The sequence below is a fragment of the Vitis vinifera genome, chromosome 12 (genome assembly GCF_030704535.1).
Source record: "Vitis vinifera cultivar Pinot Noir 40024 chromosome 12, ASM3070453v1".
NCBI classification, from domain to species: domain Eukaryota; kingdom Viridiplantae; phylum Streptophyta; class Magnoliopsida; order Vitales; family Vitaceae; genus Vitis; species Vitis vinifera.
Genome location: NC_081816.1, coordinates 17,812,839 through 17,831,355, shown reverse-complemented (window position 1 = coordinate 17,831,355; position 18,517 = coordinate 17,812,839). Strand labels below are relative to the sequence as shown.

Below are 18,517 nucleotides of genomic sequence, written 5' to 3'. Positions count from 1 at the left end.
AGTGCTTGCAAAGGTCCTTAATATGTTAATTGGGTTAAAAGGCAATAACTACTACTCAAAAGTGTTTAAAAGAGTTAATTACAAGCTATGAAATAGCACTTTTTGAGTAGTAATCAAGTGCCTACCCCGATCTCAGAGGACCCACATACTCGTATGGACAAACTTGAGCAGAAGCTGAGACAGATGAGGACTTCAGAGGGAGCTATTACTTGGGAGGATTTTGATGGAGCACCAGTGGCCAGTCTACCGGCCAAGTTCAAGATGCCTGAGATTGAGAGATACACTAGCATAGGATGCCCTCGCATCCATTTGAGACTCTATAGTACTGTTATAAGAGCCCACGGACTGGATGAGGCCCAGATGGTTATGCTTTTCCCTATGTCATTGAGTGGTGCTGCACATCGTTGGTTCGCTTCATTAGAGGTATCACACCGTAGGACTTGGGATGACTTAGCCCAGGAGTTTTTGAGACAGTTTGCATTTAACACTGTCATTGATGTTTCGAGGAGAGAGTTGGAGGCTTTGAGACAAAGGCCGGAGGAGTCAGTCACTTCATTCATCTCCCACTAGAGGGAGAAGATTTCACAGATTATAGATCATCTTTCCGAGAAGGACCAGATTAGTATGATTTTGAGGAGTTTACAGCCTAGATTTGCTAGACATTTGATGGGATTTCCTCATACGGATTTTGGATCCTTGGTACAAGCCCTGTACGGCATAGAGGAGGGCATTACTAGAGGGTTATGGTCTGAGTCCTCCCCTACTGATTCTAAGGGGAAGAAGCCTTCAGGAGGACAGAGATCAGGAGATGTTGGTGCTATCAGTTCAGCAGGGATGAGGCCTCCTAGACGCTATCAGACAGTTGGGCAAACTCTTGAGTTCTACTATCCACCATCACCTCATGCGCATTACAGTCCGCCTGCTCCTTCTAGACCTATGACTCCTACCTATCTACATCCAGACTCACAGCCCGTTTATGCTGCACATGTCACAGAGAGGCCTCCTGCCCCATATACTCAACCCCGAGCTCCGCAGACCACTACTTATATGCAGAGGCCACCACGTCAGTTTGCCCAGTTGGGTATGCCTTTGAGTCAAGCTTTTCAGAAGCTCACAGAGGGTGGATTATTGATTCCATTAGCATCCAGGCCTTTACCCCAACCTATACCACCTCGCTTCAGGATGGACTTACATTGTTCCTACCATCAAGGACCAGGACATGACACGGACCATTGCACTGCTTTGAGGCATGCTATACAGGACCTGATAGACCAGGGTTTGGTCAACTTGGGGCAGCCAAGTGTAACCACGAACCCTCTTCCTGCTCATTCCACACATGCAGCGTCTCCATCTCCAGGAGATATTCATCACATGGACCTTATAGAGGATGACAGTATACATATGTTGAGTTGAGATGATGGATTACCCGAGCCGATTGTTTTGCATGACAGTTATGAGGTTGATGGGGTTTCAGTGGTCCCTCAGGCTCCTACACCCTTCAGTTTAATCCCATATGAGACACCATTCCAGTTGACACATCCTACACCCTTGATTATTGGGTGTTAGGATGCTTTTATCCCGTTCACTTTATGGCCAAAGGATGATGATTCAGAGGGGAGAGAGATACAGATTGTGACTCGTAGTGGAAGGATAGCTCAGCCACCACCACCAGCAGTCAGACCATTTGAGGGTACAGCCTCTCATAAGGAGGTTAGGAGAGAGGATGATGAGATTTTGAGACAGCTACAGAGCACTCAGGCTCGCATTTCCATCTAGAGTTTATTAGCATCATCCAGTACTCATAGAGATGCTTTGATTCGAGCCTTGAGTCAGATCAGAGTAGAGACTACCACCACTCCTGAGAGATTAATTCACATGATGACAGCCGGTAGGGCCACTTGCATTGTGTTTTCAGATGATGACTTGCCGCCTGATGGTTTAGACCACGTGCGCCCTCTATACATCACAGTTGGTTGTTCAGGCCATAGAGTCCCATTTGTCCTACTGGACAACGGCTCAGCCCTGAATGTTTGCCCTTTAGCCACTACTATAGCCCTTGGTTTCGCGCCTTCAGATTTTGGTCCTTCTACTCAGACAGTCAGGCGGTATGATAGCACCAAGAGGGAGGTTATGGGTACCTTGATGATTGATTTGCAGATTGGTCTAGCCACATTCTCCACTTTGTTCCAGGTTTTGAGGATTCCTACATCTTTTAACCTACTACTAGGCCGACCATGGATTCATATAGCTAGAGCTATTCCTTCTTCCCTTCATTAGAAGGTGAAGTTCATTCATGATGGGCGGATCATCACAGTGCGGTCTACCAGGGATATATTTGCCGCTTCTGAGCCAGTACTTCAGATCAGTCACAGTGAGGACGACCTACTCCTGACTGGGTTTACTTTTGATGAGATACAGACTCTCGAGATTGAGGATTTTCATAGAGACTTTGTGGCTATCTCATTTGATCAGCATAGCAGCACAGTGGTCCTTGATATGATCAGCAGGGACCTAGTGAGTTCATAGCTGCCATTAACCATGACACGACATTTGGACTTGGATTCATCCCTACTGAGGCCGATTACCGTTACGTGGCGCGGCTGTGCAAGGAGAGGGTGAGGGCCCGTTTATCCCACACACCATTTGATTATCCCATTCGACCATATAGGATGAGTTTAGCCGATTACTTTGTCAGAGGATCAGAGACTCAACCTCATCTAGAGAAGATTGATAGTGTGGTTCATACAGATAGAGAGACTGAGATTCAACATCTATTTCACCAGCTACAGTTGGGTGATGGGGCTCCCGACACTTCTCACCCTATGACGATTACTCCCACGTCTCCAGATCGAGCTAGCATGTTGTCTCTATGCTTTCCAGAGGAGATCACTAGTGATGGGGTGATTGTTGATCCTATTGAGAAGATTGATGGAGTTGTTCCCCGTGATGAGTACCGTGATGAGATGGACATGATGATCGTTAGCCAGATTACCAGTATTGTTCAGCTTCAGCCAATTCAGCATTTGATATGCTTGGGGGTCTACCATTGAGGTTCTTGAGGGGACTCAGACTCTTCCTGTTCCAGAGCTTCTAGAGAATGATAGTAGTTTGTTTGAGGGCATGGTTAGCCCAGTTGAGGAGCGTCCGACCATGTGGACCCACCTCTTTCTTTTGATGTTTTATCGGGATTTGTCTCCCACTCTGACGATGTTACTATTGCTTCATTTATGGATTTGAGCATTTTTTAGTATTCGCCTGTCTCTTGTGATAGTATCTCTATATCTGCACCTCACCCACCCATCTCACAGATATTTGATATAGATGATGATATTACACAGCCCGATTCAGTGGAGACTCTTTTGATCATGACTCTGATCCCATAGATGTGAGAGCTTCACTTGCTACAGGGGACGTTGAAACTGTTGATTTTGGCACAGAGGATCAGCCTAGAGAACTAAAAATTAGTTCACCCCTATCTACAGATGAGAGAGATAGACTTATTCATTTACTCAGGTCATACTTGGATGTCTTTGCATGGTCTTATGAGGACATGCCAGGTCTCGATCCCTTTATAGTCCAGCACCATTTACCTACACTACCACATGCCAGACCAGTTAAGCAGAAATTAAGACGGTTGCATCCACGTTGGAGTCTGTAGGTGAAAGAGGAGATTCAGAAACAGCTCAGTGTTGGGTTCATATCAGTGGTTGAGTATCCAGAGTGGTTGGCTAATGTCGTCCCAGTACCCAAAAAGGATGGCAAAGTTAGAGTTTGTGTGGACTTCAGAGACCTTAATAAAGCCAGTCCCAAAGACGACTTCTCTCTCCCACATATTGATTTGTTGGTTGATAGCACCGCAGGCCATTCGATGTTGTCTTTCATGGATGGATTTTTAGGGTATAATCAGATTTTGATGGCTCCAGAGGATATGGAGAAGACAGCCTTTATTATTGAGTGGGGTACCTACTGTTACAGGGTTATGCCATTTGGGTTAAAGAACGCAGGAGCCACTTATCAGAGAGCCGCTACTACTTTGTTTCATGATATGATGCATAGGGATGTTGAAGTTTATGTGGATGATATGATTGTGAAATCCTGAGGTAGAACAGATCACCTAGATGCTCTAGAGAGATTCTTTGAGAGGATCCGGAAGTTTAGATTGAGGCTGAGTCCCAAAAAGTGCACCTTTGGAGTGACTTCTGGGAAATTATTAGGGCATATGGTCAGTGAGAGAGGCATAGAGGTTGACCCAGATAAAATCAAAGTCATACTTGACATGCCTGCACCGAAGACTGAGAAAGAGATCAGGAGTTTCCTAGGCAGATTACAGTACATCAATCGATTCATAGCCAGATTGACAGACATATGTGAGTCTATCTTTCGTCTTTTGAGGAAGAACCAACCGACAGTTTGGAATGATGATTGTCAGCTTGCATTTGAGAAGATCAAGGAGTATTTGCTTTCTCCTCCTGTTTTAGTGCCTCCTACGCCAGGACGTCCACTTCTTCTATATTTGTCAGTTTCAGACATGGCCTTGGGATGTATGTTAGCTCAGATTGATGACTCAGGAAAGGAGCGAGCTATTTACTACCTAAGTAAGAGGATGCTGGAGTATGAAGTGAAATATGTTATGATTGAGCACCTATGCTTAGCACTGGTTTGGGCTACCAGGAGATTAAGGCATTACATGACAGAGTATTCAGTGCATTTGATATCCCACCTAGACCAGTTGAGATACTTATTTGATAGACCTGCATTGACTGGCAGACTGATGAAATGGCTTGTACTTCTGATAGAGTTTGATATTCAGTACATTTCTCAGAAGTCTATTAAGGGAAGTATTGTCGCCAATCACTTAGCTTCACTACCGACATCTGATGACAGACCAGTTGATGATGATTTTCCAGATGAGGAGTTTGTTACTATGATCAGCTTATTAGGATGGTGCATGTACTTCGATGGTGCAGCCAATCAGTCAGGGTATGGGATAGGTGTTCTGTTGGTATCCCCTCAAGGTGATCATATTCCGAGGTCCGTTCGTTTGGCATTCTTTGATTGACATCCTGCCACGAATAACATAGTTGAGTATGAGGCTTGTATCCTCGGTTTAGAGACTACATTGGAGCTTGACATTAGACAGATGAAGGTATTCGGTGACTCCAATCTGGTACTCAGACAAATTCAGGAAGACTGGAAGACTAGGGACGTGAAGCTTAGGCCATATCATGCTTATTTAGAGTTGTTGGTTGCGAGATTTGATGACTTGAGATATGTTCATCTGCCTAGAACGCAAAACCAATTTGTTGACGCCTTAGCTACTCTAGCTTCTTCTGTGGACATTCCGATTGATGTAGTTATTCGTCCATTGCTAATTGAGATGAGGTCTGCACCCGCCTACTGTTGTTTGATTGGAGAAACAGAGGTCCAAGATGATCTACCTTGGTATCATGACATTTATCAGTTTCTTAGATCTGCCACATACCCTGAGGTAGCCACTGCCAAGGATCGGAGAGCACTGAGGAATTTGGCCACTAGATTTGTGATTTGTGGAGATACCTTATACAGGCGATCAGCTGATGGTATGCTTCTATTATGTTTAGATCGAGCCTCTGCAGATCGAGTGAGGAGAGAGGTTCATGCAGGAGTTTGTGGTCCGCATATGGGAGGACACATGCTAGCTCGTAAGATTATGAGGACGGGCTATTTCTGGTTGACTATGGAGACAGATTGTTGTCAGTTTGTTCAGAAATGTCCAGAGTGTCAGATTCATGGTGATCTCATACATGCACCACCATCAGAGTTACACGCCTTGACCTCGCCATGGCCATTCTCAGTATGGGGAATTGACATTATTGGGAAGGTTTCACCAAAATCTTCCAGTAGTCATGAGTTCATCCTAGTCGCCATAGATTATTTCACCAAATAGGTGGAGGCTGCATCATATGCAAGGTTGACATCTGCTGGGTTTGCCAGTTTCATCAGATCACACATCATTTGCCGCTATGGGGTTCCTCATGAGTTGATTTCCGACAGAGGGATGCACTTTCGAGCTGAGGTAGATACTTTGTTGCAGAAGTATGCCATCTGACATCACAGATCTTCAGCATATAGGCCACAAACCAATGGGGCAGTAGAGGCTGCAAACAAGAATATTAAGAGGATTTTGAGGAAGATGGTTGAGACTTCTCAAGATTGGTCAGAGAAGCTTCCTTTTGCATTGTGGGCATATTGTACCTATTTTCAAACTTCTACAGGAGCTACGCCTTACTCTCTAGTGTATGGTATGGAGGCTGTTTTGCCAGTCGAGACAGAGATGGGCTCATTGAGAGTAGCCCTTAAGCAACAGATTTCTGAGACAGAATGGGCTCAGGCTCGATTTGATCAGCTTAACCTTTTAGATGAGAGGAGATTGAGAGCGGCAGATCATGTTCAGGCCTATCAGAAAAGGATGGCTCGCGCCTTCAAGAAACGAGTTAAGCCTAGACCATTGCAAAAAGGGGACTTAGTTTTGAGGATTCTCAGAGGCTTGATTGGAGACCCTAGAGGAAAGTTTAGACCTAGTTGGAGTGGACCTTATGTTATCCGAGAGTTGACTCCAGAAGGAGCTGCATGGTTGACAGACTTAGATGGAAACCAATTTTCAGAGCCTACCAATGTGGATCAGCTAAAGAAGTATTATGTTTGAGATCGTGGTCGCAGGATGGGTGGCCATCATTTTGGTTAGCCTCATACTTTATCACCTCTATATATTAAACCATTGCTAGCCCATTGAGCCTCGCGTGGTATGTTATAGCCTTATTTCTTTCTTATAGCCTTGATTACCATTTCTACATCCGGTTTGGGGCCCTTTTGATGTATATGCATGCTTTGCTAGGAAAGTCTCATGAGCTTTAGACTTATAGGTCTATCTCCTCATTTTGTTACCATCCTCTTATCACCCTATTTGTTCTATTTTATTATCACCACATATTCATTCTCTTTCTTGTCTCTATCATTATTTGCTTCATCTTACCTATTCTCTTCCTTGGGTTGATGATTCTTCATGTCTTAGTGCAAAGAGGGCAGTCATATCACTCTATTCATTCCATCATTTGACATTGATTCGGAGATTTTGGTTTGAGAGGTTATCTCATGGGATAAGGTTCATGTATTCACTAGTGATTTGAGAGAGTTTGTTCATTCCTTATATATTTCCCATTGGAGTTTGATTTATTGATGATCAGAGCATGCGCAAAAAAAAAACAAAAAAAACAAAAAAAAAAAATCAAATCAACAAAAAAATCAAAAAAAAAAAAAAAGAAAAGGAAAAGCGCAATGACATGTTTGTGTATGGTATCTTGTTCCATGGGGCACTTATATCACCTTTTAAGGTTTATTTATTGGGTATATTTGTCGTTGTGGGTTCTTGTGAGATTTTTATACGAGTTTTTCACTCCTTGAGCCACTTTTGCTATGCATTTGGAGCGTTAGGGATTCATGTGAGAGTTCTATGGTATCCTATGCTTCTTGGACCATGGTTGATATGTATTAGGTATGAGAGATGAGCGACCTCTTACTAGGGTCTCCGGATCATTGTCTTATCCATCATTCCATCATTGGTGATATGACTTTCCTTTATTGTGCTGACATGGGTTAATCATCATCTATTCTACTTTCTCATTGCCTTCTTTTGTATCCCACTACCTCTTTCCGGATATTCATTCCACCTTTTTATCTATTCCCTACATATTGATACACATTTCTGATTCAATACTTTCTTCACATCATTCACATATTTCATTGATGGTTGACCATTCATCCTTTCTCTCATTTCGCTATCGACATTCCCTTTGGTTACTTCTAAGTCCATGACTCATGAGATTTTTCTATGCATTACATCCTGTACACGAGGGTATGGGTTTGATCATTTGGGTATTTGAGCCTAGTTTCCTTTCATTTCTTTCACCCTATCACCTTGGCCTACGTTATGTCCCGTGTCTTAAGACCACCCTGAGGCCATGAGATCAGATGTTCTCTTTGACAGTCTTCACTTGGACAGGTTTTTGTAGATTGGTTGAAGTATGGTCGTTACTATGTTCTCTTTTATGGGAGATAATTTTGGAAGCATTTGGTCTCTCTCTTGCTTGGCATATTGATGTTTGATGGATTTTTGGGGAGACAGTTCATTGAGGATATCGGATTCATCATTTTGTCATGCACCGGACATCCACACTGGGGCATATTTCCCCATCTCGAGATTGCCACATCCCTCATCATTTTGGCTATTCATTTGAGGTTGGATTTAGAGTGTCTCCCTTGAGGCATTGGTCGGTACTTTATTCTGACTTCCTAGCAGATTATTGTTGAGCTGAGGACAATTGATTGATGATGTTGGATTCATCCTTTGGTTGTGCATTAGATATTCACACTGGGGCACCCCCCCTTTTTCTGAGATTCCTATCTGTTATTAGACGGTGTGACTATCCTTATTCATGGTTATGGAGATGTTTGGTTGATTTTGACAGACTCTTTATTGTACATCAGATATCCACACTGGGGCATATTCCCCTCTCCTCGATGAGATTGTGTTTAGGCAGTGGTACAAGAATGGACGATCATTGTTTGTTGTTTACCTCATGACTTTGATATCGGATCTTATACTGGGGTATATTTCCCCCATTTTCTTTTAGTATCCTTGAGGTTGAGACAGTGGTCAATTTGGTTTTAGATTGAGTACTAGCCCAGAGCTTCCGACGATCGACTGTATCAGGGCCTTCCTACATGGATTTGTTGAGATAGAGATGGATCGCATTAGGTTTCACCCGAGGAGTGTGGGTGAATCCTTTAGCCAGATGTTCATGGGATAGATTTGTTTTCATCATTGTCACCTTGCAGATTGGATTACCCGGATGAGCAGTATTTTATGCACTTTGAGATTTACCTTTTGAGATTCGTAGATAGAGTAGCTTTTCAGACATAGAGAGTTCTTTCAGTTTTGACTTTTCAGAGATTTGTCGTGATGCATTTGGTTCCTGACCCATTGATTCTAGCAGATGATTGGTTTACTGGTTGTTTCAGCAGTGTGAGCACCCTGGATACTGGGGTATATTTCCCTTCTTGGTTTCAGTAGTCCGACCCTTGACACCCTGAGTATACGACTTTGAGCCCATTTACTTCCTATCCACTTTCGAGTTGGTCTTTTCTATTATTCATTCCTTCTATACCCCGAGTCTATAGCCCTGAGCATTCTTCTTCCCTTGGGCCCTGAGCCTAGTAGCCCTGAGCTATCCTTTTTTTAGGCCCTGAGCCTCGTAGCCCTGAGCTATCCATTCCTTCTAGACCCTGAGTCTTATAGCCCTGAGCTATCCTTTTTCCCGTAGGCCCTGAGCCTTGAAGCCCTAGGCTATCGCTTCCTATAGACCCGAAGTATTTCCAGCCCTGAGCTGAGCCTTCATCATTTGGTCGCCCATGAGTTGTTTGACCTGGAGTTTGCGTATCGCATTCTCCTTCTAGCCGATCAGTCATAGAGCCCGGAGCTCATAGCCCTGAGCTATTCATCGTAACCCTAAGTTACTCATTGCATCATGACCCAGAGTCATTCATTTCATCCATAGCCCTGAGCTATTCATCGTAACCCCGAGTTACTCATTGCATCATGACCCAGAGTCATTCATTTCATCCATAGCCCTGAGCTATTCATCGTAACCCCGAGTTACTCACTGCATCATGACCTAAAGTCATTCATAGCATCCCGAGCCCTGAGCTCACGACCCGGAGTCATTTGCATCATTCACATCCCTGAGATGTTTCATTTTCATCATTCTAGCCACTTGTGAGTGGCCTTGACCCGACACCATGAGCTGAAAAGCATCCTGATCGGCTATCTATTTAGAGCCCAGAGCTCTTGACCCAGAGTCATTTTCCATTTTGACCCAGATTCATTCTATCTATTTAGAGCCCAAAGCTCTCGACCCAGAGTCATTTTCCTATTTATGACCCAGAGTCATTTCTTTTCCGTTTAGAGCCCAGAGCTCTCGACCCAGAGTCATTTTCCATTTTGACCCAGAGTCATTCTTTCCTATTTAGAGCCCAGAGCTCTCGACCTAGAGTTGTTTTCCATCTTAACCCAGAGTCATTTCTTTTCCATTTAGAGCCCTGAGCTCACGACCTAGAGTCGTTTATCCTATTTTAGACCCAGAGTCGTTCATCTCATCCATGACCTCGAGTCATCCTTTTCACCTCTTTCCATCTTTGTGCTACTCGTCACATACCTTATCTCTTTATTGTCATTTCCCCCACATAGAGTTGTCCCATTCATGTCATTGAGACCCCATCTTTTGATCTTACCTTTTCATGTGCCAGGACAAAATCTCTGGTCCTTCTTTAATTCTTCGATATAGTTCACTTCATTTCACTCATTACTCGTGTTTCTACTCGCATTCTCTACACTCGTGATCTATACCGAAGAGGGGCATATTTGTAGACCCTCAATTTTGTCCTTTTAGCACATGACTTTAAGTTCGTTTTTAATGCTCCATAGTAATTCCTTGGTGGCCCATTACTACTCGTTCAACTTACCTTTTTCTGAGCCACCTTGAAAATTTTGGTTGAGGGATTATCTGACCCCTTATTGTGACTCTTGGCAGCCCTAATTTAGACTTAGGCTTTTCCGTTCATTTTTATGATAGCTTTTAGGTACACTTGGCCCATTAGGCACCGCTCTAGGCTTTTAGACACACTTGGCCCAGTAAGCACTTTTAAACTCACTTTCTATATGACTTACATGGCCCGCATAGGATTGACTATTTTATTCAATTATTTTGTTTTACGTTATTTATTTTTATTTTATTTTAATCTTTGATAGGTTGCAAGATTGCTACCTCTTTTTGTTTTTATTCTCTCTATTTTCGTTTTTTATGGTTTGATAAGAGAATAGGGGCTGCTATTCAACTCTCACAAAGGTATGTGCACTCAAAAAGGTAAGAGAAATATTTTGCGAGGAAAAAGGAATTAATGTGGCTGCATACATATGGAAAGAGAAGATCCTGCATGAGAAGAGATGAGCATTCTGATTTTGGAAAAAATGAAGGGAAATAGAAGAAAGGAAAGTGGATTCTCTTTAGCAGATTGAGTTTGAGAGGCTGATACGAATATAAGGAGAAAAGGAATAGGCATTTGAGAGGGACAGTGCGCATAAGAGGATCGTCTGGAAGAGAAGGTGACACGCAAAAGAGGGATTCTGAGGATTTTTGGGAGTGAAGAACTGAGGAAACGAAAAAGAGCAATTGCAACCAAGGCTATCCAGGTATGTTTTTCGTTACTCTTGGAATTTTTACCCATGTTCGATTTTTCAGCGTGTCTGTTTTTGAATATTCATTGTATTGTTGATTTTGGTGTGGACGCAAAGGGGGCCACAGTTTGATTTGTTGAGACTGATTTGCTCGCATATTTGTGTTGTTTTAATCTTCCTTTTTTTTTATGTCTCTGGTTCTATCTGAAAACAATCTGAATATAGGTTTACCTTAGAATTTGAGGCTATGGGTTTTTGCCCCTGTTTGCGTTCCAGATTCACTTTAAAATACCCACCGATTGTCTTTTTCTTCCCCTGTTTTCTTTTCTTTTCTTCCTTGGTCTTTTTGTGTGCATCTGTGTCTACGTTTCTTCCCTTTCTTTACCTTGGTATTCTCGGATATGGGGACCATGAGCATTCCGAGAAAGGTGGGAGCTTGATAAAGGCTGTGTAAAACGGGTTCTCTTAGAGTTAAACAGATGCAGAGGTTACCATAGTTCTTGAGGGTTCTTAGTTTATGGCATCGCCCATTCCACCCGAATACCATAGCCGCCACTCTACCCGGCCGATCTCACAGCCACCATTCTACCCGGCCGATCTCACAACCGCCATTCTATCCGGCCGACCTCACAGCCGCCATTCTACCCGGCCGATCTCACAGCCGTCATTCTATCCGGCCGACATCCCATTTTCTATGGATGTCTCACAGCCGCCATTCCATCCGGATGTCTCACAACCGCCATTCTATCCTGCCGACATTCCACCTTCTTCGGATGTCTCACAACCGCCATTATACCCGATCGATCTCGCAGTCGCCACTCTACCCGGCCGACCTCACAGCTGCCATTCTACCCGGCCGATCTCACAGCCGCCATTCTATCCGGCCGACCTCATAACCGACATTCTACCCGGCCGATCTCACAGCCACCATTCTATCCGGCCGACATCCCATTTTCTATGGATGTCTCACAGCCGCCATTCTTCGGATGTCTCACAGCCGCCATTATACCCGGCCGACCTCATAGCCGCCATTCCACCCGGATGTCTCACAGCCGCCATTCTATCCAGCCGACGTTCCACTTTCTCCAGATGTCTCACAGCCGCCATTATACCCGATCGATCTCGCAGCCGCCACTCTACCCGGCTGATCTCAGAGCCGCCATTCTACCCGGCCGATCTCACAGCCGTCATTCTATCCGGCCAACCTCACAACCGCCATTCTACCCGGCCTATCTCACAGCCGTCATTCTATCCGGCCGACATCCCATTTTCTATGGATGTCTCACAGCCGCCATTCTCCGGATGTCTCACAGCCTCCATTATGCTCGGCCGACCTCACAGCCGCCATTCTACCCAGCAGATCTCACAGCCGCCATTATACCCGGCCGATCTCACAGCTGCCATTATACCCAGCCGATCTTACAGCTGCCATTCTACCCGGCCGATCTCACAGCCGCCATTCTACCCGGCCGATCTCACAGCAACCATTCTATCCGTCCGACGTTCCACCTTCTCCGGATATTTCACACCCGGCGCCTTCCGCCGGATGGGAGAGGAGAGTATCTGTGACCAACGATTCACACTCCACCCAGATAGCTTAGCTCATTGAAGCATACGACAGTTGAGGACTCTTGTAGTGAATTAGTTCCCTCTATCTAGAATTTCCCAGCTTCACTTCATGGCAACCTTGCTATACACACCTTCTCCTCTGTTTGCTTCTTTGATTGGGAACTTATTGTTTTAAATTGAATTTTTGAACCTTTGTTCAACTAAACATTCCTGGATTTGAAAAATTCATCTTAGGTTCTTTCTAGGTATAAAATCCATATTCTAACACACTCTTACTGCCATTTTTCTTTCTGGCATGCATTTTCACTATTTTATTTGATTTTCAACCGATTTTCTTGATTTTTCTCGATTTTTAACAAGCAAGAACAAACTTCATGATTCCAAACAATGGAATTCATTGAATCAATTCGTGCAAAAGTAATATGGACTTTGGTGGGGGTCCTACATTCTTGATGTCTTCACTAATATTGATTTTAAAGATGATTGTTTGGCATTTAATTGATTTTGATTCCTCTTGGAGATATGCTTGAATTTGTTTTATATTTGTTATTGGGCTAACCTTGCTTCCCATAAAGGCGCCTTAGCTTGCTATCTAGGTACGCTCCTTCTCATTTTTTTTTTTTTTTGAGAATTCTATAGACACGTATGCTATTGGTGACTATATCCATGCATGATGTGATTCTTGGGTGTTTAAATATATATTAGATTTGCCCGGATGAGACATGTTGTGTGATAGATTCCTACACTAACTCTTATGTTGTATGATAGCGCTTGAAGAGCGGTTCAGGTACGCACCCTAACTCTCCTTTATTGCAATTTGATTGTGTTTGGCATGCCACTCTTTAAAATCACCTAGCCTACTTAGGTATCCATAATTAACTGATTAATGGCCACACTTCCCTTAACTTTGTTAGTAAAGACCTTTATAGGGCTTAGAGGGGTGCTACCTCCTAGAGGTACCTTCCCAATAAGTAATCTGATCCCCGGACTTAGACTCGGATTTTTCAAAGACATGCTTTTTCCAAAAATTATGGAGTCACATTTTAGGGTTTTTCTTTCTTATTTTATTTTCCCTTTAAAATTAAAATAAAATAAGTGGCGACTCCGACTTTTCCAAAAATTATTTTTCACAAATAAAAAGCGAGTCTCACCGATCGAGTGGGGACGCACGTGAAAAATGCGGGTCCACAATGCATCATCATTTAAATCAGTGGATCAAGCGGAGCAAGCCAAATAAAGGATAATCAAGCAACCAAAAAAAAATAGCATCAATTGTGATGATGTTCATAAATGAGGAATGGATATCTATGGAATTAAAAAATGAGGGGCACACCTGAAAAGAATATGTTAATTACAATGTGCTCCCATAATACTAAGGAGGTTAAAATAGGCTACAAGATACCTAATCTCAATATGCATGCTATATGTATAACATAAAGGAAATAATAAAAGTCTAAAGAAAATATTACCTATTCACTAGGAACATGCATAAAATTAATTATTGAAGCTAAGCTAATGTGCAAGAGAACTAGAAACACCAATGTATCTATTGCCTTCCTCGTTCTTCTTTCAATGGTGCGTGTTCCCCACAATAGGAAAATGAAAATATGTTGAAGAAAGATGAATGGATTGATATATTTAGATATTTCCTAAAATAAAATTCAAATATTAAATATCAAAAAATAATCTTTTCTATATGCATATAACCATATATAACTAAGAAATAATTTAAATCCAAATTAAAATTACTTTTATTAAAAATATTAATTCATTTAATCAATGATTTAAGAGGGATCAAATATTTTTTTCTTAAACCTGTAAAATTTTTATTTTTCTTAAATAAAATAAATTTTCACATGAAAATCAATCTAATAAATAAAATAAACAATGTGAAAGAAATTTGGAGAAAAGAACTTTATAAGTCGTCTATCTGTGTGGGAGAGTACGTGAAAATACTATATATGTATTTTTTTTATCATTCTCATAGTTTAACAAATGTCATTAAAAAATAAATTTTAAATTAGATTTTAACTTCAAAAAAAAAAATCATTTAAAATGATCAAATTAAAAGAATATTACTCAAATATGTGACTTAGGTGCATTAGGAGTTGCATAGAAAATCTAAGTCATGGGTTCCTTGCAAATAAATGACTTGTTCACAACCGGATCATGGGTTTAGGCAACCCATTAAAAGTTGTAGTGCACTACATCCTAATTGAAGAGATGATTGGTCTTGGCTATCGAAATGGGTTTCCCATGGTGAGTGCACTAATGTGTATGGTTACACATTGGACATGACCGACGGTGAGTCATGACTTAAGGCTATCAAGTAGTCATGACGTCACCAAGTTGCTCCATTGTGTTGACTCTCAACCTTGAGAGAATATTGAGCCTATGCTAAAGTTAACAATGACTTTGACCTGCAGGTAAGATTGTAAGCTGATCATATATTCCCTATGGATTGGGTCATTATTGATGGAAGTCGGTAGCAATAGGTATTCTTAATAAAGACACCATGGTTGAGATAATATGTCCTATTGGGTGATCCTAAGAAGGCGTGTTCATGGAAACTATGGCCATAATAGTTCCTTAAGTGAAACTTAGCATAGGCTCTTTGAGAGCTAAGACATGTCAATTGAATACACAATAGGAGGATCTGGAACTCAATGATAGTAAAGGCAGTCTTGAAAGGCTGATAGCTTTCACTTTGTTAGACTATGAACACCAGTTCATAGGGAGACCAAACATAATGGATAGCAAGTCATGGATCCGAGCACGTAATGTCTCGTTGTTATTTACATAGGATACTGGAGTTCAGTTGATTATCTGTAGTGGGATATTGAATCAACTTTATAATTGGATTATGAGGAATCTAATACTCCTATGGGTCCTAATGATCCCTGCTCTAAGCTCATATATCTTGTTAGCATGGATTATGAGGGTCGAATTGACTCTAGGTTCACTTTTGTGCATAAGGACGTTTTGGTAATTATGTAAGTTTGCACCGGGGTAAGTGAAAAAGGTCTTTGGATTTGGCTAATTGATTAATTAGTAGGCCTTATTTGGTTTATTAGTCAATTATGACCCATTTTGGGCTAAATTAAGTGACCCAAGCTCATGTGGACTCAAATCACTTAAGCCCACTTAGGAACCCTATAAATACCCCATAGGAGTTAAGGTTTCCATAAATTTATATCTTCCACCATCCAGAAAGAAAGAGAGTCATAGCCTCCACCTTCCTTTCCTCAGCACCGGAAGTATGCCAAGAACAAGGTTGAGTCATCGGGCAAAAGATCGTAGGTTTACCAGACTTCCAACAACTTCAAGGTTGTCTTCAACACTTAGAATTTAAGGTTTGGGAACATCCAAACCTAAAGGTTAGTACTTTAACCCTAAAATATATTTTTTAAAAAAATTGGTATTGCTTCCGTTGCTTCGATCTAAGGTTCCAACAACTTTGAAGTTGTCAATCGTAGTGGCAAGGTGAATAGAGCAGTCGATGCACTTTCCCACCTTCCAAAAAGTTCCAAAAAGGATTTGCACCTTTTAAGCGCCCAACTAATGCCTTTGTCAAGCCCTATTTCTACTTGGCTTGATACATTAAGGGATGAGTAGCAACAAGACTTGCAACTAAAGTCACTAATTGATGCACTTAAACTTAATCCACAATTCAAGCATGGCTATACTTGGACAAATTGGCAACTTAGGTACAAGGGTCTCTTGTCTTAGATACAACTTCTTCCCTCAAAGATGCAATTTTTCGTGAACATCATGATAGTCCTACTGAAGGACATTTTAGGGTTCAAAAGACTTATCATTGAATCAAGTGAGGATTTTATTGGTCGGGGTTAAAAGGGGATGTCTAACATTATGTTGTTGAATAGCTAGTGCAATAAATTTGAAACCAACAATGGTCAGGTGTATTTACACCAAACCTGAGAGGGTCTCAATAAAATTAACCCTTATGACTTATTACTTAATGTTACACCAAACATGCTTAATCTTTTTAATGACTTAAATTAACTTATTAAGTTATATTAAATTATTAAGTTGATTTACCAAACACCTTTAAATTAACTATTTTGACTTAATACTAACTTTATGTTACAATATTAAATTATTTTGCCAAATATGGTTAATTTACTTAATAACAAATTAAGTTATTAAGTTATATTAAATTATTAAGTTGGTTTACCAAACACTATCTAAAAGATGTTTAAAATTTACATTGTTAAAATATATTTTTTATATTAATTTTAGACTAAAATCCTTTTTTATTTCAACTACATACTAGAATCTGTCCTTTTTTAGTTTCTCTTTTAAACAAAATGACACAAACAAAATTAAATGACTTTATTCCTTGAAAGTTTAAGACAGGATACAATTTGGATGTTTTAGAGTAACAAAGTTAAAGTTAAGAAAAGACAAAAACAAAATCTTAACTCTAAAGCAAGTGAAAAAACATTTATAAAAGAAATAATTTGCATATCATTTAGTCTACAATAATCTCATAATCAATTACAAGACTACGTAAAATAGGAAAGAATCTAAAATACCTTAATAGATGAAATTTAAAAGTAAAGAATTAAAGTCAACTCATGAAGACCTTAATTAATCCGAGTAGAAATATTTGGAATATTGGGGTTTAACCAATTGAAATAATTCAACTATTGTAACTTAAGTGACAACATTTGTTTGAAGAAAGATCCTATCATTAATTCATAAAATTTAATTGGAATCCACAATTGTAAGGTAGTGATAGTATTGAACCATGAATATTCCACACATGTAAATGGGTCACATTAATAGATATGATTCAATCATGAAGTATTATTGGTATCTTGAACTATATTCACACAACAATATTATTGGTATCTTCAACTATTTACATAACGACAAGCAATTTTTTTCTTAATATTTATTTATTTATTTTTGGTATCTCTATGGAAAATAGGAAAGAAAAATAAATATTATTAAAATTATATGTGTGAAATAGGTTTAAAATAACAGATAAAAATAATTTATTAACTTTAAATTTAATTTTTTATGTTCCTTCACATTTCCTTTCCTTCTATTTTTTCTCTTTATTTTCTTTTTCTCAAAATTTTCAAAAACCAATCGTAACATTAGAGAATTTGTTAATTGACCATGAATCAATAACAATTATGTTGGATTGATTAAGTTGAAAGTTAGCTTCGGAGAGCAGTAAACCGAAGTTGACAAACCAAGCTAAGTAAGATTAGAGAATGGTATTAAGTTAATGCTTTTGGAAATGAGTTTAATGCAAAAGTATTTCAAAATAAACACTTGAGTTAAAATGTGATTGTTATAATATGTGTGAAATGTGATAGAGACCTTTGTCACAAGGTGAAAGACTTAACTACTTCAAGAGACTTGAATTGTCTAAATGCCACACGAGAGGACACTTGTCTTTCACTTTCTATGGGAGGTCCAACCACTAGCTTGAAAATATATAGAGGGTCATATGCTTCATATGCAACATCAAGGTCAATTACATACCCACAAAAATTGCCTATAACCATACATGTTATAGGCAAAATAATATATATCAATTCAAGTTTTCATTTTACAACATTCCTAATTTAAACTTTCAATTCACAAATTGTTGCATCTTTCTTGATGGTCATGATCATAAGGGAGACTGATCATATGCAAGAG

At 40.5% G+C, this 18,517-nt stretch overlaps 1 protein-coding gene across 1 annotated transcript; it reads left to right on the top strand.

Annotated features, from left to right (window-relative positions):
• The first annotated feature begins 4,528 nt into the window (after positions 1-4,528).
• Positions 4,529-9,129, top strand: LOC132254731 (uncharacterized). Its single transcript, XM_059740938.1, has 6 exons — positions 4,529-5,015; positions 5,082-5,579; positions 6,255-6,370; positions 8,505-8,644; positions 8,875-8,941; positions 9,061-9,129. The coding sequence occupies exons 1-6, from the start codon at positions 4,529-4,531 to the stop codon at positions 9,127-9,129; spliced, it is 1,377 nt and encodes a 458-aa protein (XP_059596921.1).
• Positions 9,130-18,517: the final 9,388 nt, after the last annotated feature.